A 24,437-nucleotide genomic window follows, 5' to 3' on the forward strand; every position below is an offset into this window, starting at 1 on the left:
GCTTACCTCAAAGTTCTCTTTTTTTTAGTTAGCAAGGTCCAGGAATGCCAGAGAAATTAATGATGTTTTGCTGAGACCTTGCTGAACCCTTTCCTCTCCTGTTCACCAGGCCATACAAGAGGATAAGGACAAGACAGTGACTGCCCTAAGCTATTCTCTGCTCTCAGCTATAGCCACTACAAGAGCCATTAGGATAAAACTGTGCAAGGACCATCAGAAGAAACCCAGCCTGCCATTCACCCAGACCCACTCAGCTTCAAGGTACATGCTAGGGTGAATGGTCCCTTCTTTCCATGAGCTGTCCCAGCCTACACCCGCCAAACAACAAAATACACCTTAGTCTACGGCTAGTGAAAAAACTTAATTTAACTCTGCCACACAACCAAGGGCAGGCAGCATTAGCTTCTTCCAGAAGGGTGTGGGAGAACGCAATGACCCACCCTACGGGCTCTCAGCATGAGCAAATTCTCTTCTTCCTGAAGAAACCCCTGAACTAAATGCTTCCTCCGAGCAAGAAGTTACCTGAAACCCGCATCCTCACAACCTGTCCTGGCCTTAATGGCCGCTGGGGAAGCCCACGCTGTCCTTCCCAGCACAACTCAGCCCCAGCCCCGGTAGGTGCTAGTGCACTTTCCCTCTGCTAAAGCAGGCTCCTGAGAGCTGCCATCCACATGCGGACTGTACTTTGTAGCTCTCCCATTAAAATTTAGCAAAGAAAACTGCTAATAAGGCTCCGCAGTCATCGTCACATCCACTGCACGGGGAAATTAGAGAGAAATCCTTCTTTAGCTGAGAAGTCAGTACGATTCCTAGGAGCACTTGACAATCTCACTCAGAAAATCTGACAGTATCCACAGGTTGCAAAATACTGCGTACTGGTCTTTAACCAGAGCTCCATGTTAGCAAAATCCTTCTCCGTATCTTCATGTCTGCAGCAGGGTAAAAGTCAGCAAACTAGCTTGTTCTGGAGGTCAACATTTAAACTCGATCCGGCTTGCCACGCTTGGTACATACCATGGAGATAACAGATGACTGACACTTAGCACAAAGAGGATGAAGGACATTCTTAAGCCGGGACACCGGGTGTCCTTCCTTTGGGGTAAGCATGTCAACATGCTTGCTCCCCAGCCAAATGATCTTTCAAAATAGAGGTGGATATCCATCTACAGAAGCAAGCACTTATTTCCTTGAAGGAAAACCATCCCCCCGATGGCCTGCCCTTTTTTTCCCACAAAAGGGCTTGCCTGATCCGTTAAGTCAGGAAAGTTGCCTGGATGACCCGCAGCCGTGGAGGCCCACTCGCCTGGGGGCCTGCTGTCGTGCACCGGCAGCTCTGCTTCCTCTCCCGAGATATCGGGCAACCTGAAGTGCTTTTTGCAGTGCATTGTGTGTGCAACTACAGAATAAAGAAGCATCACGGTCCACCAATTTCACAGTTCAGATACAGCCAGCTGCTCCATCCAATAATCTCTTTCCACAAGCAGTATCCATTAGACTTCTCAAAAATATTCCCATACTCTAGAATCTACCTTAAGAGCAGGTAAAATCCAATTTTTATTTCAGCTTGCTATTCCTGTAATTGAAATAAGATGTCAAAGTGAGTGCTGCAATGTAATAATTATTACAGTCAGGGACTTAAAATAACCGATTCACAGCTGTGCCAAATTTGACCAAACTGTTCCTTAGGCGTGTTGCTTGACTTGCATCAGTGCCTTCGTCTATAAAACGGGCATGCCAACTATTATTTTTTAAGGACTACCACTGGTAAATAAATCTGAAGATTTAGTTTTCTCCTAAATAATTACACAATGCTTCTTAAGAACAACAGTATTTGAAGAACAGCAAAAGCATAATACACAACTGTCAATGTTGTAAAACACCCCACTTGTATCAACATACAGGGAGCAGCCAGGCTCCATTTTTTTTCTGAATTTAATCCAAACAACGTGCACTCTGCCCTGACCTCTGATGCCAGCCATAATAGTCAGCATTTATTCATCCACCAGCTGACTCACGTGTGATCTCGCAGCACACTATCTCATCAACACATCTACAGATCGAGTCTTTCGCCCTCATGTTCTTTAGTTTCGGCTTTGTTTTCAGAGAAGCTGCAAAATTTTAAACACAATAAACACAGATGGGGTCCATCTAAGTTTCAGTGGAACCACCATGCTGGAGGAGTGCACATCTTCTTGGGAAATGACGTTCTGCTGCAAAATCGAAGGGCAACCAAAGCAAGTCTAGAGACAGGAGGCAGAACTTAACAAGTCTTCTGTCTTGACAGAGGGTGGGAAGAAAGGTTTATCCTGCTCAGATATCCAGCACAAGAATGAGTGATAATCCCTCCAAATGCAAACTCTATGGGAATTCTGTGGGATCCAAGCCAGAACAACCTTCTGTTTCACCGAACCTGAATATTAAGCATGGGTGAATTTCAAAAACAATCAGCTAACTGCATAAGACAATCTGGTCATATTATGATTCCCACTGATTTTAAGCAGAGCAAGATGACTTTGCAAGATATTTTATACATTTCATATGGACAAAGCTCAGCCCACCCACATGCACTCAGCAACCTCAGCTGATTTAATTCTTCTTAGAATGTTTTTTTATCTCATATCCTTTTCCTTACCAGTATTGCACTAATACTGGTAATTCTGCCTTTCAGAAGGCAGATGTTACTGCCACACAGACTCAGGCTTGGGTGCACGACTGATCGGCTGGTGAATGGCACCAGAAGAAAAACTGGTTCACTGTCTGCTTCTCACTGATGAGGTGGCTCTGATTTTTGTATCATTAATACCTTGATTGATTGCCTAAGAGCAAAGACATAGCATGAAAATCTTCTTGATAGCCTTCAGATTTAGAGGTCTGCCATCTTACGTATTTTACGTATTTGATGGCGCTGGAAAAAATAGGAAGTCGTTTTGGTCTAACACCTGGCATGAAACTGCAAAGCCAAGTTCTTCATGAAATTAAAAGAATAAATCAACTAAGTGGCTGTGGCTTGGTTATACTCCTGATCATTTGGGGATCGCAATGCTCTAGGAAACAGCCCAGCTCCTTGCTGTAATACTGGATATTCTTCAGGGTACAGGGATTAATCCTGGCTGGTCCCCTGGCGAGGTCAGTGAGCGAGGGGGGAGGGAACACTTTAAATCTGATACTTCTGTTAAAAAATAGCTATGGTGCAGCATGCTCAGGTTTCTGTAGGACAGGGACCGGGTTTGTTTTGTGTTAAAGAGCACCCGTTTCTCTGCGTAAGTATTACATGCATATCATACCGGCTCACAGAAACTGAGGCAACTTCTCCATGTCGTTTTGAAGAATTTCACGAGCTGAAAATTCTCTCTCCCACAGATGTATCTATTTTAAGCACAACCATTTTCACGTCAGAAAGCAACGAGCTGTTGCTTACAAAACACAAAACTCCTGGAGGTGGGAGGTTTTATTTTTGTTGCTGGTTTCAGTTGAAAATAACGCAATTGCTGGATGAAATACTCGGTTTACTACCACACTGGTTGGTCCAGCGTATCTCCCGTGGCTTGTAATTTCACAGTGGGACAGCCCACCCCGTGCCTGCCCGCCCCAGGGCAGACCCTGTGGTGCCCTCGCCTCCGCCGGGGGGCTGCCGGCTGACCCCCGGCTGCGGCAGGGACCACCTCGGATGGGGCAAGGACCACCGGTCCCGTCTTGCATGCCTCTCTGGTGAGCATGCCGGTAAACACGGCCGAGCGTGGGTGAGCTCCGCGCCGCGCAAGGGGACAGAGGGCACGGAGCTGCCCTTTCCATGCTGGGAGGATGCTCAGCGAAAGCATCACTTTGAAATAGGGAGACCAAAGGGGAAAGGTTTAAAAAGGAGTGTTTTTCTGTAAGAAAGTATTTGCCTACAAGGCCGTGGGCAAAGACAACAGTTGCCCCATCCTCCCAGCAAGAGTTTTGCACAAGCAGTCTGAAAGCTGCACAGAGATCCTGCACATAACATACTCAGTAAATACAGCAAGGTCTTGCTGACTCCTGGGAAGGCTTGTGTGTGTCCCCGGTCTTACCTGCCATGACAAAGGTAAACCCATAATGCCATGCCCACGAACTACATTTTTTTTCTTTTTGAAAGGTGTGACCTTCCACTAGTAAATCCTGATCCAATCCCTTCGCATCGTCCCCTGTTTTATGAGAACATGCAGCAAGGAATACACTGGGGCTTGGCTTGTATGTTCCAGGAAATAATACTGAAATACTTCTGACAACCAGCTCCCCGACATCTTGAGGTCCTGGTTCTTTCTTTAGGAGTTTTTAAACTGCACTCACTTGTGCAAAAAACCCCAAAGTCTGCAGGTGATGCACAGATGGTCTGTAAGTTGTTCTGGAACGAGAGAGATCAGTTTAAGCCTCTAGGTCATTTGACCTGTGTAATTTAATTCAGCAGTTTTTCCTGAAGTATGCGGGAAAGAGAAACTCGGTCCCAGATGATATGCAAGCTGATCTCAATGTTAGCTAGCAACCGCAAACTGGGTCTGCTTCAACTGACTCAAAGACACAGCTCTACAAAAAAAGCAGCTCTAATAGTTTCAATGACCTGAGGAAGTTAAAAAAAGAATTTCTAAACATGCAATAATATCAGCTGCTGGTTTCCTGTAAGACATTATTTTACAGGTAAACTGAGTCACGCTCGTCTGCGATCAGTGCACGCCACCGAACACTAAGTCCTACAGCCAGCACAGGGCAGCTGCATCAGTAAAACTGATCCCAGCGATGAGGTGGAGCCATCAGGGAGAGCATCGAGGAACCGAGGGTAACCTATCTGTATTTCTGTTTCCTCTTTGTTTTCAAAGGGAAACAGAAGTGACATGCACTTAATTATGTTATCATTCCAAGCCTAAGTGGAGCCAGTTAGATGTTAAGTAGCATTGAAGTGAACCACATACAGGAGGATTGAGTTTCCGTCTTTTCTTCTGTTAATACATACCTGGAAACTGTCCTCTCTTTTATCTTAACCTATTCTTGTAAGAATAAAAGCCACAACTTTCCTGACAGATTTCTGGTGTTTTGATTGCCTTTTGATGCAGTGGTGGCAACTGCAAGTTGTAATGAAAATGCTTTGGCCAGGAGACTATCAGGGTACATAAGGGAAATTAAGGGATCTTCCCTCTTCCCCTTCACCATAGGAAATATGCAGCAATCCTCCATCTCAAATAGCTTTTGGAATTGATCTGCATGTGTTTCCATAAACTGTATACAATGTCCTTCTCATTTTCTTTGGTGAGGTCAGAGCAGAGCATTTGGACAGCCCCAGGCAAGCTGCACACTGTCATGAACCTTTGCGTTATCTTCTAACACGTACAAAAAAACAAGTCCAGGCGTATGTCCTTGCAGACTGCATGGGCCCGCTGACCCCAGGTTCCCCATCTCTGCTACAGACTTTCAACTCTGGTTGGGCCCCAAGCCTCAGATACGACTTTGAAGCCAACACACCTTTATAGATCTTCATAAGGGCAAGCCTTGGTTCTGCCTTATTGGACCGATTCAACCCATGCCATGACATAACCCATGATGCCATAAACTGGCCCAAGTTCAAAGTCCAGCTACAAAAAAGAATGTCAGTGTTACCCGGCATATTCAGGAAATTCTTGTTTCTCTTGTTTCTTTGAAAACTTCATTTTTTTTAGGATTTCCCAAATCAACGACAATTTCCAGCCCTGAGAGGACTACCTCTATCAAAAAATTCAGGTTTTGATATAGCTCCCATTTATTTTTAGGAAGATACAAAATGAGCACTTTTTCATATTCTGTTGCCAAAAATGCTGGAAGGAATTTTCTAAACACTTCAAAGTTGTTGCCAGACAGGGGTCAATCCATTGGCAACTCCACCCAAATGATAAATGTTTTTAAAACTTACCAAAGGATTAAATCAGCAAGGTCTAGCTGAAACTTCAGTTGCAGGGAATGTACTTAGGTCCTTGCAAGAAGAAGTATTTCTTGTGTGCTAGGGTTGAATTGTAAACATACTTTTACTGGTGGTGTTCAGCGCAATTTTCTGTTCCCATGTACTATATTCTCTGAAGTAGTACCTGTAATCTGGTCAGGAATAAGACTCTGAAGAACTTGTTAGCTTCACTGATAACTTCAAACCTGCGGCATCAGCAGGTCCGAGCTGCTCGTTTCTATTCAAAGGCATTAAGGCACTGAGTGGTTGCAAGGGTCATACAGCATTCCTTCACTTCCCAGTTCTAGGGAAATGTAAGTGCTCCTCTTCCTATGTTTACAGGGTTTCACCCTCTTCTCTCCTCCTTCTCTGCTGCACCATACAAGCACGCCAACCTTTTCCTTAGGTCTGCTCCCAAGATCCACAGACTTTTGCAGATTAAGTCCATCACCTCATTATTCACACCATCACATTCATCTAGCAAATAAACTCTTAAAAAAACCTGCTTGAGTAGAAAAAGAAGAACGTTTCAACCCGATCCGTCCAAATCCACAGGCAGCCCAAACCCAACCCAACCTTTTCTCAAAGCGCACAGCAAGTAACTCCCAGAAAGACATGATGACAGGACACAATTTCAGCCTTCTGCCCAGCCTGAGGGCTGCTCCGCAGAGCCCTCCTGCCTTGTGGTGCACCCATCCTGGCCTCCGGGAGGGGATCACCGCAGGCACCGCACCGTGACCCGCCGCCACCTGCACGCAGCACGGCATGCCGTTCAGGGAGATGAGGAAAGCAAGAAACGGAGAGGGGAGGGAGCTGCTTGCTTCTTTTAAGGATTTTAGCACTGGCCCCAGAACCATATAGATGAAAAAAGAACATCTGGAAAACATCTTGCAAAACACTACATGGAAATTACAGCAAAATTAATATTAACAGCATCTCTTCCATTCTTTTATTACAGCTCCTAAAAATCCTGTGGCCTGCTCCCAGAGCTCAAAGAACCAGCTCATCTATGAAATAACGATAATCCAATAAGACATGAGCGTGCCATGCTTCAGAGTCCCTTTAGTACAAGAGAAATTTAAATGCTTGCCTCTCGTAACCCAGAACTGTTATAAAGACAGAACATATAAGCCATCTGCCCACCACAGTGAAAGCGAGCTAAGATGGAAAGAGGCCTGCTCTACCGATGTGAAGGATCTGTTCTCTGAGAGATGATCAAGTGCTAATTAATAGTGATGAGCCTAAAGAAATAACATATGCAAATAAAAACAGTCTTACAGTAACTGTCATCTGCTCCCTATAGTCACCTCTGGAGTCTTGTATTTTAAGATTCAGTCACCTAGGTTTGCAAGACACAGAGGTCAGCAGGATTTTCAGCCACAAATTTGGTGGATGCAGAACAGACTCGGTACTACAGTAAAGCTAGCATCTCTGTAATAAGTATCATTGGACTGAAAAAGCAGGTGAAAGTTTGAAGGAGATGCTTCTGCAAGCTCAGGTGCGCAAAGAGCCTTTCTAGATACTCATCTATTAACTCACTGGCAGATACATTCGTAGGGCAGTTGCAACAACCAAAGAAACGATGATAAAAATCCAGAGATGGAGACAAGTTAACGGTACCAGGTAACCTAATTTACCTCCCTGACAGCACAGGGAGTTGATAAATAGTCACATAATCAGAGATGAAATCAGATTCTTGGATCCATTTTAAATTCCCTTGGTTTACCTAGCGTAATTTCCTCCATTTCCTTGATGAGCAAGGCTGGTATGAACCAGCATCCAAGAAAAGGGACTCTACTGCCTTTTTGATGGAAAAGTGAAAACAAGGCCCCCCTGCACCCTTCCTAGAATTTGTATTTACACTGCTTAGGCCACACAACAGGTTGCTTAGAGCAGGAGCGAATGCTAAAGAGCCAAAGTGTTTACTACACACACAGCAGTACTCCATCACACTCCTATCCCATCACCTATCAAAGAGCAAGAACTTCTACCACTGCTTGTTTATGAATGCATCCTATGCCTTCCCAAATATAACTGAAACTCTTCAAGTCACCCACTATCCTTCTTCACCAGTCCAAACTGACCTGCTAACGTGAAAAAGTTACCATCCCCAAACTAGAGAACTGTCCAAATACAACTCCAAGGTCAAGGTGTAGCAGGTACCTCATCAAGACTTAAGCATAGTTACACAAGCAGCTAGAAAAGAAAGAGCATTTAACCAACAGCAAATTCAATTACTCCCTCAAATGAGCTGTACAGTGCTAATTTGTACCATACACACACAATTTTCAGAACGCGAATGAGCATCAGCGATGCAAAAACTACACCGACTGGCCAACTCCTCAGCTGCAAAATACGCGAGCCGACTACACTCGCAAAACCGGCTCCCTGCCAAGGAGGAGAACGGGGTGAGATCCTCGCGAAGGCACAACCGATGGCGCAGGACAGCTCTCCCCCTGCGCCGTCCCACCCACGGGTGCCCCCAGGGGACAGGTGGGGACTGCCCCTGCACCTCCTCCAAGCACACCTGGGGGAAGAGCTGTGGAACACAAGTGGAAGTCACGGCTTTATCTTCTCCGTTTACTCATGCTTACCGGAGCTGTCGTGCTGGCATGGCGCTCCTCTGTCAGGACTGTCATCAAGGGGGTTTTATACCGCAGCTGTGATAAAAAAAAAAAATCCCACCGAAAAATCGCAAAAACTAAGCCAAGTTGGGTAAGTACCCCCACAGGGAACTTAGAAAGCTGACTCTGGAGCTTTTTTAAGCTCCATCTAGCCTTTTTTTTTTTTTTGTTAATCCAGTTATTTATTTAGCCACAGAATTCACCTTGGGCTATGCTCACAAGAAAACACCATTATCTTTAATCTTTCATGTATGTCATTATGAGAACAGAACAGGAAACAACTGACTTAAGGAGGCAACCGTATGAGGCTTGTGCCTAAACAATGGAGCACTTCAAATCCATTATGATGGGGATATTGTGCATTTTTTGGGGTGTAATTTTTCTGGATCTCAGGTATCTACGTAAAAATAATAAAATTTCTTTCTAAAAGTACAGCAATGATGACTTTGCAGTCAATGGAATCACCAAAAGATCGAGCAATCTAAGCCACGTGGGAAAGCTAAAACATTTCCCAAAATATTTCCTTTAAAACTGTCTGCTAACAGATATTTTAAAAAAACTAAAAGAAAAAATATAAGCATGGTAAGAGGTATTAAAAAGACCAGACACATGCAGAAACCAGTGCAGAAGCAGTGGACAGAAGTTCTAGGGAGAAAACCAGTCATTTCAGCAACCCAGCTGGACATTCACAGCGAAGATGACTAATGCCACTAGTAACTCGAAGGGACACGCAAATATAATCCCATATTATAATGCACGGCTCGAACGGCTGCATTTGAAGATGGGTCAGCAGTTCAGCCATAAATTTGTGTTACAGAGCAGGCCAAGCTCTTCGTCTTGGGCATTTCCCAGAAAACGGCTTTGTGAGCTCCCGAAATGGTGGGCGAATGCCACCTTCGCCGTACCGCTGCAGCTGCCTGCACCAACGCCACAGCCTCTCCCAGCCTCCGGCCAGCGACCTCCTTTTTGGGGAAGCCTGAGAGAAGAGGGAGATGGTGGGGCTGCTTCTCCAAAGCAGACACGGGCTCTCCCCACGCACCCCGTGCCAGAGGGGGCCTGAGCCCGTCATCCTTCGTGGGGCCATCTTCTTACCACCTGATCCCTCCACGCTGGTGACATCGCATCCCCACAGCCACCAGAAGCACTGGCTAAAAGAAGATTAATGATACGGAAATGTGCAATTTCAAGCTGTTTTAAAATCACAGCGCCGGCTGTGGCCTCGCAGCCAAGCGACACTTACCTGTCCTGCCACACTCCAGTCCATGGCTCTCCTGCCACCAGCTAACCTCCAAGGGGTCGTACCAGGAGGCACAGGTCAATTTTCCAAGTGATAAAAACTTGGAAAACTAAACTACTACTCTTGCAAATAGATATCTTAGTTCTGATTTTATCACATAGCCGAAGACAAGCCAAGTTCTAAGAACCTAATTTAGTATCCAAAACATCGATCTTGGTTGGAGGATGCTCTTCAGATCAGTGACCCACCTTGGAAAAATATATGAATGGAAACTCTACTTATATGCTTTTATTACATTAATTAACAGCAAGAAACCCCCATACCAGCAGGACAGCACACCCAAAGCACTTGCTTGAGTGCCAAGTGTCTCGCAGGGCCTAAAATCAGAAGCTAATCACTTTGCTACAGTGCCTATTTGGGGCAACACCAAGCTTTGCATGGAAGATGAAACCCGTTTTCTGCAGCCCTGTAACTTTAAGGACCGGTGCATGCTCCTTTGGAAGCTCCCTCCCAAAATACATTGAGGCAGGCTGTTAATTTGGTAACAAAATATATTTCCAAGCCTACAATGAAATATTAAGTATACATACATTTTAAGAAATAAGATCACTTAAGAACTAGATAAATATAAGGTACTGAGGGGTGCTTAAAAGTTTCACTCCCCTATAAAAAAATCACTTCGAATTCTAATCCAAAATTCATCTTCCCTTAAAAACAAGACAGGTTATAGCTCAGATTTCTATGCAAGCAATTTATGATACCCAGAAGGAAAAAAATAAAAATAGCTAACAGTCAAGTAGTGCTTTTATTGCCTTTTTTTAATCTACTAGTTCCAAACCAGATGCATTCAGCACAGCATTCTGATTAGGAAAAAAAATGGCTGTTGAATTTTTATTACTATGTCCCTTAAGGACCAAAAGTGGTAACCCTAGGCATTTAATGTGTACTATGAATAACGATACATATGAGCACATAAAAAGCTAGTTATCTCTGTTTATGGATTTTTTTTACCATGTTGATACAATTACCGAAAGAAGTCGGGAAGTACGGGGAGGGGGAGGAGAGGAAGCTATCAAAATAACAAATACCATTAAATAAAACCTACTTGGAAAGGAAAAAGCTACGCATTACGAAATTTGAATGAACCATGTCTCTTCATTACCTCCCTGCAGATCCCATGTAGTCAGTGGAGCCTCATTTAATGCTTATACTAAAAGTCTCCATCGACATACATCTCACCCATTGATACAAATGCAATTCATATTTAACCCTGACAAATAATCACTCACGATAGGAACGTTCTGCACACATAGATTTTCTTCTCTTATAAACAATGTAAACACAGAGAAGTCCTTCTGGACGTTTCAAAACAGCTCACTGGATTCAAAGAAGCATCTTGTCCCCCTGTCCCCTCACATTACAATTCATAACCACTTGGCCAGATATCTGAAGGGTTTCCACCACATACCTCCCTGTCACAGGACCACTTTCCTCCCTGTGTTACACTGCAACTCCATCCCCACAGCTAGAAAAAAACCCGTACAAACTGCAGCTAAGCAACGCAGGGCTTTCTCCTTCAGAAATCAGCTTACAACCTCTCCCAAAAACATGGGGAACTCGTCAGAATAAAATTCTACAAACCAGCCATTTGTGGCACTGGCATGGTTTCCTTCTGGTATTTAGATAAGTCCAAGGAATAAATTTTTAAAATAGTTCCTCCTATTGAATCCTTCCCGTATTTTCAGCTCTGAGAATTCACAGGGACCAAATTTGCGTTATGCTGACTCTGGAGACAGAGCTTGTGAGAGTACAAAGAGCACTCCAGAAAATAACGGGGGGGGGGGGTGAGACAACTCTGCGCATCCCTCGGCTCTCAAACTCGCCTGTAAAAAGAAAATGAGGGCACGGCGAGCGCACACCGTGTTTCTGCTCTAATCATGGCAAAAGGTGCAGCCTGCTCCAATTTTTACTAAATGGGGTGAATTTATACTAAATTCAAAGCCCAGAAAGGGGCCAAAAATGTAAGTAGTTTTTGTTCTTCTGTGCTAAAAGGAAGAACAATTGATGAAGACTTAGAGTCTGCGGTCAACTGCTCTGGACCTTTACCAAGCGCTTTGTTGTCTTCCCCATTGAGACCTGCCTGGGCTTCCCTCGGTCGGTGCCTTGAGAAACCAGAGGCAACAGCAAGCATGATGGAAAAGAAATCCATGCTCTTTTGCTCGTGGTTGCAGGATTCTGTCTCCAACCATTTATTTTCTTCCCCCTTTTCCAGGCTCGAGGAAGAGGACAAACAGACAAACATCCTGACAGCTGCCAGGTGTTAAGTAACTGGAAGAGCCACATTAGTGGGCCATGCCCTTGGAGAAGACTGGGACATATGGGAGCCTGACAGACAGTTCAGAAGAAAAGAATTTGCACTAGAGCATCCCACCAGCACAGATGCATTGCTGTAGCCCAAACCAGAGCTCAGCTGTGTTATTTACGCTGCGAGGTCCCAGCTGTCAACCTGGCCTGGCATCACGACAGCCTACGGCGCAAATGCCCTTAGCCAGCTGCTTGGCTCAACGTACAATTCTCTCTTTTTTAATGAGATTAGCGTTCACGAAATGTGCTAGCTCGACGGGAGTGCCGATTTAAGTCCTCTGTTTATTCAGGGTACAGCAGATACAGCCGTCACTTTTTAAAAAGACACAATTCAAAAAGATACCATGAATTCACCAAAGCTCCTGCAGTTGTTCATTAATCATAGGAAGAAGAGGGGTTTCTTATAGATCCGTTGAGAACCAAGGACTGTAAAGGATGAATCTGGAAGTTGTGGTAAGTGTATAAACTTAGCAACCTACCACCTTGAGACTAATGTGGAGGATCTACTTGCCAACAAAATAACAACAGATGATCCCGGCTTCCTATCCATTTCAGTCATCAGACACATCTGCTGCGGTTATGACCAAGATTGTTAAAAAAGAAGAGCGGGGGTGTATGTTAAATTCTGGGGTAAGTGGGGGTCAATAATGCAGAGGTACTGCTGTAGGTATGGATTAGCAAAATAACTTTCAATCATGATTTTTTTTAACTAAAAAAAACCTATTAAGTTAAAGTTGAAACAGGAAAAGTCGTATGTTCACTATAAAGAGGTAAAACGTTATTGCCGTGAATAAGCAATTCTTTGTTTAGAATGCATTTTTAAGCAGAGTGATGAAAATTTGAGTGACTCCATTCCACGGACACTTTTCACAGCATAAAGCTATTAAAACGATAAGAGACCATCAGCTTCCCTTGCTGGGAAGTGACAAATTCGCTTCAGTGTATTGTATCAATGATGTGCAGATTACGGTCTCTAACAGCACGCAGCGGGGCCATTATCATATGTTGCCACCATGTACCATTAAAAAGTCTTTAATCTGCAGATTGCTGCCACGGTGCCCTGCTCATGCCAGGGATCTGCTGAGTAACGGGCCGGGGCGCTGCGAAAAACCTCCAGCCTCCGGGGTCGCCTGACAAAAAAAACAACCCCGTTCCCCGTCAGTCAATCACTGCAACTCAATTAATGTATCTGGGTCAGAAAAATGGTTTACGGGAGCCTGAGCCGGGTTATGAAACGCAGCGCGGTGGATATACCGGGCGGCGGCGGTCAGCACCCGCTGCGCCCAGGTAAGAGCCGGGCCCGGCACCGGGGAGGGGGTGCCGGGGAGGGGACACGCAGGCGGCACCCCCGCCGGGACAGGGGTGCGGCAGGCAGCGGGGAGACGGGGCGCCGGGGCCGCCTCGCCGAACAATCCCCCCGCACCCCCCTTCCCGGTCCAGCCGGGGAGGGGGGCGGCCATGGCGGCAAGCCGGGGGCCCCCTGCAACTTTGCCCCGCGGGGGCTCGGGGGCATTTGCTCGCCGCAAGAAGAGTCAAAAACAAAAAAATATTCTATGTCTGTGTGCCTATATATATAGACACACACACATATATGTGCACATGTATATACGTGTGTACGCACATATGTATTCCGGCATCACTAGAGCTACGTCCACGCACGGCACACCGGTGACACCCCGGCGGAGCCCCCGCGGGCGGCCGGTCCCGGCCCCGCCGCCCGCTCCGGGCAGGTGGGGGCCGCCGCGCCGCCTCGGGGGTGCCAGGCCCTGCCAGGCGGCCGGTCAGTGCCCGCGCCGCGCCGCGCCGCACTCACCCAGAAGACGAAGGAGTAGATGATGAGGAGGGTTTTCAGACACGTTATCACGGGTTTGGTCTCCATTCTCCTCGATGCCATAATACTGAGATCCCGGCTGCAGGCTGGGCGCGGGAGGAGGAGGAGGAGGAGGGAGGGAGGGAGGGAGGCGGGCGGGGGGGGGGGGGCGGAGGGAGGTGAGCTCAGCGCTGGGCTCGCCCCGCCGCGCCGCTCGCCGTGGCCCGGCTCATCGCGCCGCCCGCCGCCGCCGCCGGGAGCGCGCCCCGCCGCCGCCGTCCGCCCCGCCGCCAGGGGGCGCTGCCCTCCGGGCGCCGCCGGGGGCCGCGGCCGGGAGAGTGGGGGAGCCCAGGCCGCCGGGCGCCGCGGCCTCTTCCCAGCGTCGCGTTATTAACTCGCTGAAACTTCATCTGCCGGGGGAGGGGTGCGTGTGTGACCGCAAGGCACCGGGCTCTGCCCCCAGGGTGAAATTGGCTGGAATGTATTGGGGGGGGGGGCGGGGCTTGAGGTTCTGAAAGACGAAGTGAAAGACGCACCCCACCCCCCTGCCACCCCCTTTTCTTGTGAAAACGCTCACAGGCATTGCTTGACCTGCTCGGGGTCTGGGGGAGGTGGGGCTGGAACGTCGCAGCTGGACAGGGAATTGCCCGTATGGGAGAAAATGTCTTTCTGTGTCATGGTGAAAAATGGCGTCCATATTGAAGCTGCAAGGCTGTCAGGAGGCCATAGCAAGTGCAAGTACCACAGGTGTAAGAGTGCTGTGCTTACAGCCCTGTAATAGCGGTGAGCCAGGCAGTACCTCGGAGCAAGAGCTCTGCACCGGCTCCATTTGAGGGGCCAGGGCTCCTCCAGCTCCGCGTCGCTGACACGCCTCTCCGGCTGCTCAGGTGCATGCGATGGCGCTGAGCTAGTGGGGTTTATGAATGTTACCTTACAAGAGCAGGTCATGAAACTGGGATGCTGCTGGAGCCGGATGCCTAACCTTGGCTCCACCTCAGCCTGAAACCTGAACTCTATCCTAAAACTAATCCGGACACTGAACCCCAGCCTAAACTGGTCAGGAACCTCATACTTCTGTGTGTCTTTGCGACCCTGAGCTTCAGCTGGAACAGACCTGGCTTATCGCTGCAGGACCAGGATTGGGCCTCGAGTGACGACACACCTTGGAGGGAGAAGACAGCCCTGGAGGGAGCCTGCTTCTCCCTGTTGTCACTTTAGTGACCAGCCCACCCTGAAATTCAGCAAGGGATGGACAGCAGAGGAAATAACCATATCAGTCTAGGAATGGAATGCGAGCTGATTCTGCAGAGCCCTGGCAGCAGAACAGCGGTGCAGGTCTTGCCGGCCTCCTCTGGGTGGGGATAAAAGAGGCTTGTAGTGTGGCTGCCTTCACAAAAAGCATGGCCAGAAAGTGTGTGCACGTGGACCTCGGCAGCCTGAACTGCTGCACCAAAACCACGGGCAGGTGTGGAGGGAACGCTTTCAGATTTTCCTTTCTGCAGTTCACATTTCAGAGGAGGGTATGAGTGCTTGGGAGTGAAGGCTGGAGCACAGCATTCCTAAACGGTGTGCCTGCACACCTCCCAAAGCAATGCTCCAGACTATACCTTTTACTGCCTTAAAATCGAAACAAGGTCAATGCTAAACAGCGTATCTCCTCAAGCTACAAAAACAATGTAGTTTGTGCAGCTGAGACGTATCAAAAGTGATAAACCAGATTTTGCCATTCAAGGGACAGTGCTTAAAAACAGAGTGACAAAAAATGGTCCCTGAGCAAGTGCTTTTGTGATATGCAGAAGTTTTGCCATGAAGACTGCCACACGATTTTGCTGGCTTTGACGTATGACTTTAAGAGTTGGTTATTTTAATGGATAGCCTACTGTTTCCCATAACAATGAAAGTGTTTCAAGGATGTTTGGAGGGGGAGCATTCTGCAGGAGATACTCTTTTTTGAAGCACTCGCCACTTTTGTGGAAAATTCAGATGACAGGTGCATAAATCTTCATTGACTCGGCCATAAAAATGTAAATAAGTACAGTAACTGCAAAAAGTTATATCAACACTAACAACAGTTATAAATATTCACTATACAAAAGTTACAGTAAGATTTTTGACAGTAAATAGCTAAGCAAGAGCAGGAGAGACTTATCTTCCTGCCCCTCACACATGGACTGTAGAAGAGATAAATGCTACTGTCACAGGCCAGGGGAGAGTAGCCATTTATTTCAGTAGCTATAGTTGTACCTTCCCTTCAGGTGTTTTTTAACAAAGTGTGAAACAAAATACAGTATCAACCACCCAACAGAAAGCATGTATGGCTATCTTGGTAGATGCTGATTTTGACAAAGGCAACAGCTCATATTTTTTGCCATTAGCACGTGATTATAGGTCACTCCATTTTGTAGTGCCTAACTTGAGATACTTAAGGTGTCCTTAGGCACCCAGAGAAACGTTCAGCTCTAAACCATTGGCTTCCATTGCTTGGCAGGGAACGGTGCAGACTAAATGACCAGTTTTCCAAAGAGAGTGCCGTTGTCTCCAGCTTCCTGGGACTATCAGTTGTGTCTTCTGTTTCACACTTCCAGGGGCAGAGTTACAGCAGTGGGACTTAGGGGAAGGTCACACTGCTTTTGCAAGAAACATCAGCCCCTGAGGCTTCTCACAAGGATGATGTCCTGAGAACTGAGAAACAGCGACTCCATGTTATCTCCACCCAAACCTACAGTCTCCTTGCCGAGACTGTCTTTGGAGGAACACTGAGCTGCTTTTTGACATACAGTCAGGCAGCATATACTTTATTGGAGATAGATGAAAATTTGGGATTAAAAATGAGAATGTCTGAATGGAGCTGGATATAGATCTGCCCGGTTACAGCAAATACTATTAAAATATGACAAGAGCACAAAGCCATCAAACATTTTAGTCTTAAATGGAACTACTGAACAATTGCTAAGCCTTTATATGTGCATTGGAAACACGTTTACCTTTTAACATTATTTTATCATATTTTTGCAGATTTTCAAGTATTTTTTGAACAAAATCAAAGCAAGTCTTTCTAAAGCAAAATACATTTTCAGTTCTGTAATCCATGTTTTCAAAGCGGGGAATATAATTGCTCTTCACATCTCCTTGCAGAGAGAACATTCTTGTAGCTATTCAAAACAGGACATTTTTCCCTAGCTGTGTCATTTGAAAAATATTTCTTTAAAACACTAGCAGTTTGCAGGGATTCTTCTGACAATCAGTGCCCATGAGCTGCTTTTTCTTCATAATGCACAGGGAATATCCTCTTTCTTAATAAGTCTACCTGCAGCACATCGATCTGGAAGGAGCTGCTTCATCCCACAACAGGAAAGCATCACACTGCAGAAAGTGAAAACGAGGACTTCCATCCTTACCTGAAGCTGACATTGGTTATTTGGTGGTTAAATAGGAACTTACAGAAACTAATAGAAGCTGAGGAAAATGATGGAAAGATGTAAACAGCCATTGTATCAAGTGTGGTAAGGCTTCGCACCCTTCTGCAATTACAGCAAGTATAAGGAAATGTGGTGCTTTCTTCTCTTCATGCCCACGCTGGCCTTCCCCAGATTCCCTGTGGTGCTGTTGAAGGTGAAGACTGCAACCTCTGCTGTCCTTTACCGGGCACTCAGGCTTATAATCCACACTTGCTTCAGCCTCCCCAGAGATCAGAAGTTTGGCTTTTTTTCTCTTTCTCTCGTTCCTTCTCTCTCTGTGTTGCCTGCCAGCATCTGTCCTCAGCTGGCAGTACCTACAACCTGGGTCAGTCCATTGCAGAGTAAAGACAATCTTATTGGCAAAAGGCAGAAAGCAGAAGGAAAAATAAAAGTCTGATAATTTTGCTGTGCTCACGTGTCTCGGGTGAGTTAGGCAGTTCCATACGGGTCCCACCAACACCTCCGCATGGTAATTTGGCTCTAAGAAAGCAGAGCTCTTGTGTATGGCAACCAATTCTTGACATGGCTGGTAGCTACACGCTTTTGGCAGGCAGGTGCATCAATGGGACCAACCTGTCAGGCGCAAGCCCCAAAATGTGTTTTCTAAGGAAGCCTCAGGCTTTATATGTCCCCAGGGAAGCCATGAGGGGTACACAACCAATCTCAGAGAATGACTTGTCAGAAGAGACCCTGTAAGGAGGCACATGTAGTGTTGATGATGTCAACTAAGGTATGCCCATTTACAACAACCAATGAAGAATGTCCAGTCTCCTGCAGCAGAGACATAAGGGACCAAATAGATAGGCCAGCTTTAGTAGTTTATCAACAAGTATGAGTTAGGATGAAACACATATTCAGCACCAGTTCAGGAAAAAGGGCTTGTGGGATGGATCTGCAGTATTGAGAACATAGTGCCACCTCAAACTGCTGAGCAAGCAGTACATCTTTACAGAGGAAGTAGTAGTAATACTCAGAAACTGTCTTAGACCTTTTAAGAAAGTCTTAGGATGCTTTATAGGAATGCACATCATGCTTTATAAATTATGCTGAGTAAATTAAGGCTTTTGGCTTATGTTAGGCCAAAAAGAGATGTCAAGGGAATAAGAATCAAAAGTAGTTTTAGGAGAGAAAATTGGTAAAAGGAATGAGCTTTATACCTCTAGCAACACAAACTAACCAGTAACAAGATCAAAACTGGTACAGGGATTAGCAAAACTGAGGTAAAGGTTATACTCTTGTCCTCCTGGAAGCCAGGTGTCAACTAGATATATCCACTTGCCATGTTTGTTTCAGTGCTGTTTTGTAATACTTATTAGATGATAAAGTAAGGTGTCTGCCATGCTGTGATCTTCCTTTGGCTCTGGATTGTTCCTTGCTACGGGGACAATGAAATTCCTGATTTTTTGCAGCTTTACTTCCAAAGCTTGAGCAACTTTGTCCCAAAAGCCAGTCAACTGTGTGGAAGCAGGAGGGAGTGTGTGGTGGAGGGATGTGCTTTATCCCGTTTCCCTTCAGAGCGGGCATGTAATATCTGGCTTTTATCAGTAATGTCAACACAAATATGCTTTTCATAACTTTTCCTATTTCTCAGCAAATACCTTGATTTAAAAGGGAAGTTTCTAGCTGTTTTGTAGACAGGCACTTCTGATGGCTTGTGATGGCTTTCCTGATTACTCCAAAGGCATGCAAAGTGTCCTCTCTGAAGGGAGTAGAACAGAAATACGTTTGTGATTAAGTACAACTACCATAATAGGATAAATTGAGATCACCAGCATTTACAGAGAAAGAGCAGAGGACTTGGAAAAGATAAGAGATCAGAAAGCAGAAAAATACGCAAAGACCATATCTATATTATTTCAGGAGAAGCATTATTACATCTCCAGAGGATACAAGTTTCAACACAAAACAAGAAAAATGGAACCATACAATTTTATAATGTTCATCTTTAGCAATAAAGTAACAATTAAGCCTGCACATTTGTGGAGTCACTCAGATTGGTTTGTCACACTCTGTGGTTTCTCTTTTTTAAATTGTTTTCTTTCTTTGTAGCTCTGAATACCAGTGCCAGCTTCTGTCCTGGTGTCCCTGGAATACCTGGACATCTTCTTAAGGTCAGTAGGTAATTTACAATTACCCTGGGAGGAATTAGATAATTTCTTCTTCCTGAAAGGTCAGTGTAAGGGGTTAAGAAGCATCTGTGAGGTCCCTCTTGTCCATGGTTTTCTGTTATATAGCTTCTGTCAAGAAGCGTGGTGGAGCTGCACCTTAAAATTTGAACACCACAGCGTTTGATACTGTTTCCATTTCCCTCCTTTTCCTTTCTTGACTGTGCCATGATTTGTTTTCACTAGATTTCTCCTAAGTCTGCCCTGAAGCAAGTGCAGGTAGAACTGGAGATCCTGGCTTATTCTCCAACACTGGCAGAAGTTACCTCTTGTCATCGCAGGTTTGTAAGTGTTGATGTAAGAAGTAGGGGCAAGCAAGCAAATTCCAGCTTTTCTGTTATGCAGGTGCAACTGTCCCCTTATGTGACAGATGGAGACTCCTGACTGGCGTGCATATTGTGCGGTATTTTCTGCCCAGCAAAACACCAGGGTAAGAGATGGGTCACCCTGGCCACCTGCAAGGATCTGCCTGGCCCCATACCTTGTCTCTGCCAGCAGTTGGTACATGGGGAATGACCCTAACGAACCTCCAGCCTGGGGTGCTCCTAGTCTGTTGCCCCAGCTGCAGACACTGGATTATTTGTGTCAGCCGTAAAAGCCCCACAGAAACAGCGTTCACATCCTTTTAGCAGAGACCACTCCAAACAGTTACAAATGCTTGGGTTTGCAGTGTTTTTCCCCCAGTTTTGGAAAAGCCTCATTTTCCTTGATGCTCGCTTTTCCTTATGTGCATCTCAGGCCTAATTCAAGAGGAAGGGAAACCATAACCTAAGCCTTGTGCAGCTATTTAAGCAGAAAGGGAATCCTGAATGTCCTCATCTTATGGATAGAGGGATTGAGAAAGCTTAGGTGTAAGACAGCTGATGGACTGTGGACAACACGGATGCTGCAGAGAGAGGTCAAGAAGTGGAACTTCCACTGCAATGGAAAATTATATTATGTTAGTATGACACACGAGCATAGGAGGAGGCGAAGCACCATAGGAAGAGGGTAACATCAGGGACCTGCTAATTCTGCTGTTAACTTCAGGGTACAACTGGCAGGACCTCATTCCCACTAGGAGAATGAAAGTACATACCCTGGGAGACCCAGAGGAATCTTTATACAGTATAGAGGAGGACAAGGAACAGTGTAAAGAGAGTCACAGAGGCTACGGTCAAGCCCAAGAGCTCTTAGATAAATAGCCATGCTCAAGGTGGCAAAATGACACCATGCACACAGTGAAAGGAACTTCGAGGTATGCTGCATGAATTTGAGCCAATGTGTTTTCTCTCAGTGTGGCGCCTAGGTTTCCTTCTCCTCCTCTAGACAATGACTCCTCTTCATGCCTTCAGAAAACAAGAGAATTGATTTTTAAAGTAACCATTTATTTTACAACAGCATACTAGGGATAAATAGAGAAAAAATCACAACAATTTAATAGTTGGCATGTTTTGGCAAATAGAATTAAGCTGTATAAAGAAATAACATTTAAAAAACAATTCATTACATATAAAATATACTGACAACAAATCTTGAAATAACCAAAGAAACAAGAGTGGTACTTAGAGCATACCTTGTGCCCACCTCAGTGCCAGTCTAGGCAGAGATCTTGATTTTTAAGGGCAGACTGTTGCATGTTGCATACAGGTATCTGTTACATGAATGTGCAAAAGATGCAGCTCTGGCTTAGAGGCCCGGCTGTTTCTGCAGCAGGCTCCTTCCCTGTGGTGCTGGGGAATGGAATGGAATGGATGTGATACTACTCACTCAGACACTGCTTGTTTCTTGGATGAGCTGAGAGGTGGACGAGAGCAGCTCTTCTTTCCTTGCAGAGGATTTTTTTCTTTGTGCCCACATCCCTTCCTTCTGGAAGAGCAATCTCAGCACTGTTTCCAGGAGACACCCTTTGCTTACCTTTCTCGGGTTCCTGCAGTGAGCAGCCTCGTTTCCTCCACAACCATATGACGATTTCCTAAGCCAAGCCATTGCATGAGGAACTACATTCCTCTAAACAGGGGAGCAGCAAACAGTCAGGGACTCAATACATGTCAGTCTTACCAGCCATAACAAGCACTGCCTGTCAGGCCCCTAGCACACCCTCCTACTCTTCCTAGGGTCTAGACTGCTTGGGCTCAGGGCCACCTTAGACAATGGGTGGAGGCATCACATCCTGAATCAAAGAGGTGTTTCAGAAAAAGCTGTGCAAAGTCTTGAGGTGAAAGGCTGCCCTTCTCTCAGGAGGTGCTTCTAAGCTGGGCACTCTACCCATGTTCTCTGCCCGAGCTACACTGCAGCTACGTTGCAGCCATGGCCGTGCCCATGCCTATGCTTGGAAGCTGGCCACCCACTGTAAATGAGCTCAGGTCAAGGAATGCAAGAAGCATAAGCAGCCTGTTCACAAAGCCTCCCTGGCACTGGAAGCAAAGCACCATATGCTTGAGCAGCAGGAGCAAAAGGATGAGCTGAAGGCGAAGGGAATCGAGAGCAGAAGGGCAAGGAGATGCACAGGAAAGGCACCAGGACATCATGCTTCATGTCCCCCATTCGTCCTTATAGGGCGTGCCCTGAAGTGTATATATTTGTTAAAGTTTCATTTTTTTTGCTGGCAATCTACAGAAATATACCTGTATTAGGAGCTGAGATAAAGGGTTTAGTGACTCATTTGAAAGAATTTTAAGGATGTAAAAGTCACTTATATTCAATACTCGATCTCACATGGCAAAATGAGACATAAAAAAGGGGCTGCATAAACATCAGCACTACAGCACACCGTGGAAATTATCTCTGTAGACCTCCCTACACTGTCCAGCTTCTCTTGGGGCTTCTGACCTGGTGCTCAAGAGTTGCAGATCAGCACCAGAACATCCCACTTCTTCCTGCCATCCTGCTGGCTTCATGGATGAGGGAAGCAAAGCGTGGCATCAGTCCCTGCAAGTCACTGCAGTCATCCCAGTGACATTCGTGTGAATGTCCCCCGTGAGGAGGAAGAACTCAGCAAGTCTCTTACTCATCACTTTGGTGCCTGAGAACAACCTACAGGCTTCAGAAAATGAAGTAAGCCTCTCTGCCTCTTCTCTTTTTCAATTTCAGGGAAGCAACGTGCTTATTCTTCTTCCAGCTTGCATTTTACAGTCCTCTCCAAGTCCCAACCCAGCCTGCAGACATGCACAGGATCTTTTATCCCATGGGCCACCTTTGGGGAGGTTGTCGTGTGGCAGTTGCACAACGTACGTAAGTGAAGGAGCCACACACATAGACTGCACAAGTCACAAGAAGCCAAACTAAATTATAGACTGTTTTTTTACTAGGTTCTGGTGACTTCAGAAGCGCAGCAAGGGCCTCTATAATACTACAAATTACTGACAGGATATTATTCCTGTGCAGCAGGACAAAAAAGATGCACAGTGGGTGCAGCACGCAGGTGATACCGTGCAGGCATGAGAGAACCAGGTACACCTTTCAGGGCCATGTGTTGATGCAGGATTAATTTTTTAGCACCCGGATAACACCACTGACATTCAGAGCATTGCTGTAGTCGGTAAAGTAGTATCAAACAAAACCGAGTTCTACATTTACTTTCTCATGAAGACATTTTCTGTCAAATTGGGTCGACTTCGAACTAAAGAAAGAGAGCATTTTAATCTGTCAGCACTGCAAACCTAGCCTGGGATTTGAAAATTACTTTTGTGCTTATAAATGTTGTGGACTCCGAATTTGGCATGCAGTATTGTTGGTGCATAAGATATAATGGTATATAATCCAAAACCTGATAATTTCTTCTTCATGTAGCTTACCATTATTTTAGCAAATGTTTGCTTTGGTGGGTTTTTGGGGTAATATGAGCAAATAAAAACTCCATAAAGATATTTTTGCCAACATTGAAAATAAAAAATAAACCAACATCCCTCCAGTTTTTTAAGCAGTAGCTTTTGTCACCTTTATAAAAATACTCTCTGTTATAGACATGAAAGCAGATCATAAAACTGCTCTGCTCAGATCTGCAGAGGAATCAAACAGATGGCAGAGCCCACTGCAGTTTGGATGAAGATTTCATAGCTGGATATGCAAGAGAATAGTAAAGTGGTTTCAAGGTCAGCAATGAGGTGAAAACTGTGGCTGAATTTTCTTCAGCTAGGAGCATGTGCAGCCTTTATCGCACATTTAAAGGACATGCACCAAACCCAGAAATTCCTTCACTACCAGGAGTAAACACCTTTGATGCAAGACGATGTTGCAACAGGGGGAGAATTTGCTTGCTTAAGTGGCATTTTTAAAATGCATATTTTACACTAATGTTTTTACAAATAGTTGTTCATGATTATGTGTGAATATGTGAGTATGTATTTTTTTAATTCACTTAGATCTGCAGGTAGTCACACAACAGATTGTAAATAATATTAGTTGTGAATCTTGGCAACAAAAATGATTCTTAAATAATGGTTATTGGTTTTCAATTAGTTCTGGGCCCAACACTCATCTAGAGCTGTTGGCAACTGATTTTTTCCTCTGTGCTTGTGTCTTTTATGCCCCCACAAATCTCTGAATTGAGTAGTTATGGCTTTAAATGGAAGATTTCCTCCCTGATTTGTTGTGTTCTTTTAAAAATAAAAAACCCTAGCAATCTAGCTTGTGATATCCATCAGGCTCAGATACACAGATCTGGAGGCTATATTTCTCTCTTGTTTATGTCATTAGTCTGGTTTTAGTTAATTTTCACTTCCAGATGTCACTTGTGCCTGTTTTTTTTTCTGGTTAACAGGATATAAATTACCTTGATAGGCCAGAGCTGTTTGCTTTGTTTTACTTCTTTGATTTCTGGATACGTTTTACAAAGCCTGATCCCTCATCATCACAAAATAGCTTTTACTGGCTTA

At 45.4% G+C, this 24,437-nt stretch overlaps 1 protein-coding gene across 1 annotated transcript in view; it reads right to left on the minus strand.

The window, feature by feature from the left end:
* TSPAN7 (tetraspanin 7) overlaps positions 1 to 14,042 on the minus strand; it is a gene marked incomplete at both ends in the record, with an annotated part of 100,880 nt that extends 86,838 nt beyond the window's left edge. The window contains one exon of the mRNA XM_082013891.1: positions 13,962 to 14,042. Coding sequence (XP_081870017.1) covers positions 13,962 to 14,042 — 81 coding nt within the window. The remainder of the gene's footprint in view (positions 1 to 13,961) is intronic.
* Between the last annotated feature and the right edge of the window lie 10,395 nt (positions 14,043 to 24,437).

This window comes from Phaethon aethereus (genome assembly GCF_964289735.1).
Source record: "Phaethon aethereus genome assembly, chromosome: 1".
Taxonomy (NCBI): Eukaryota; Metazoa; Chordata; class Aves; order Phaethontiformes; family Phaethontidae; genus Phaethon; species Phaethon aethereus.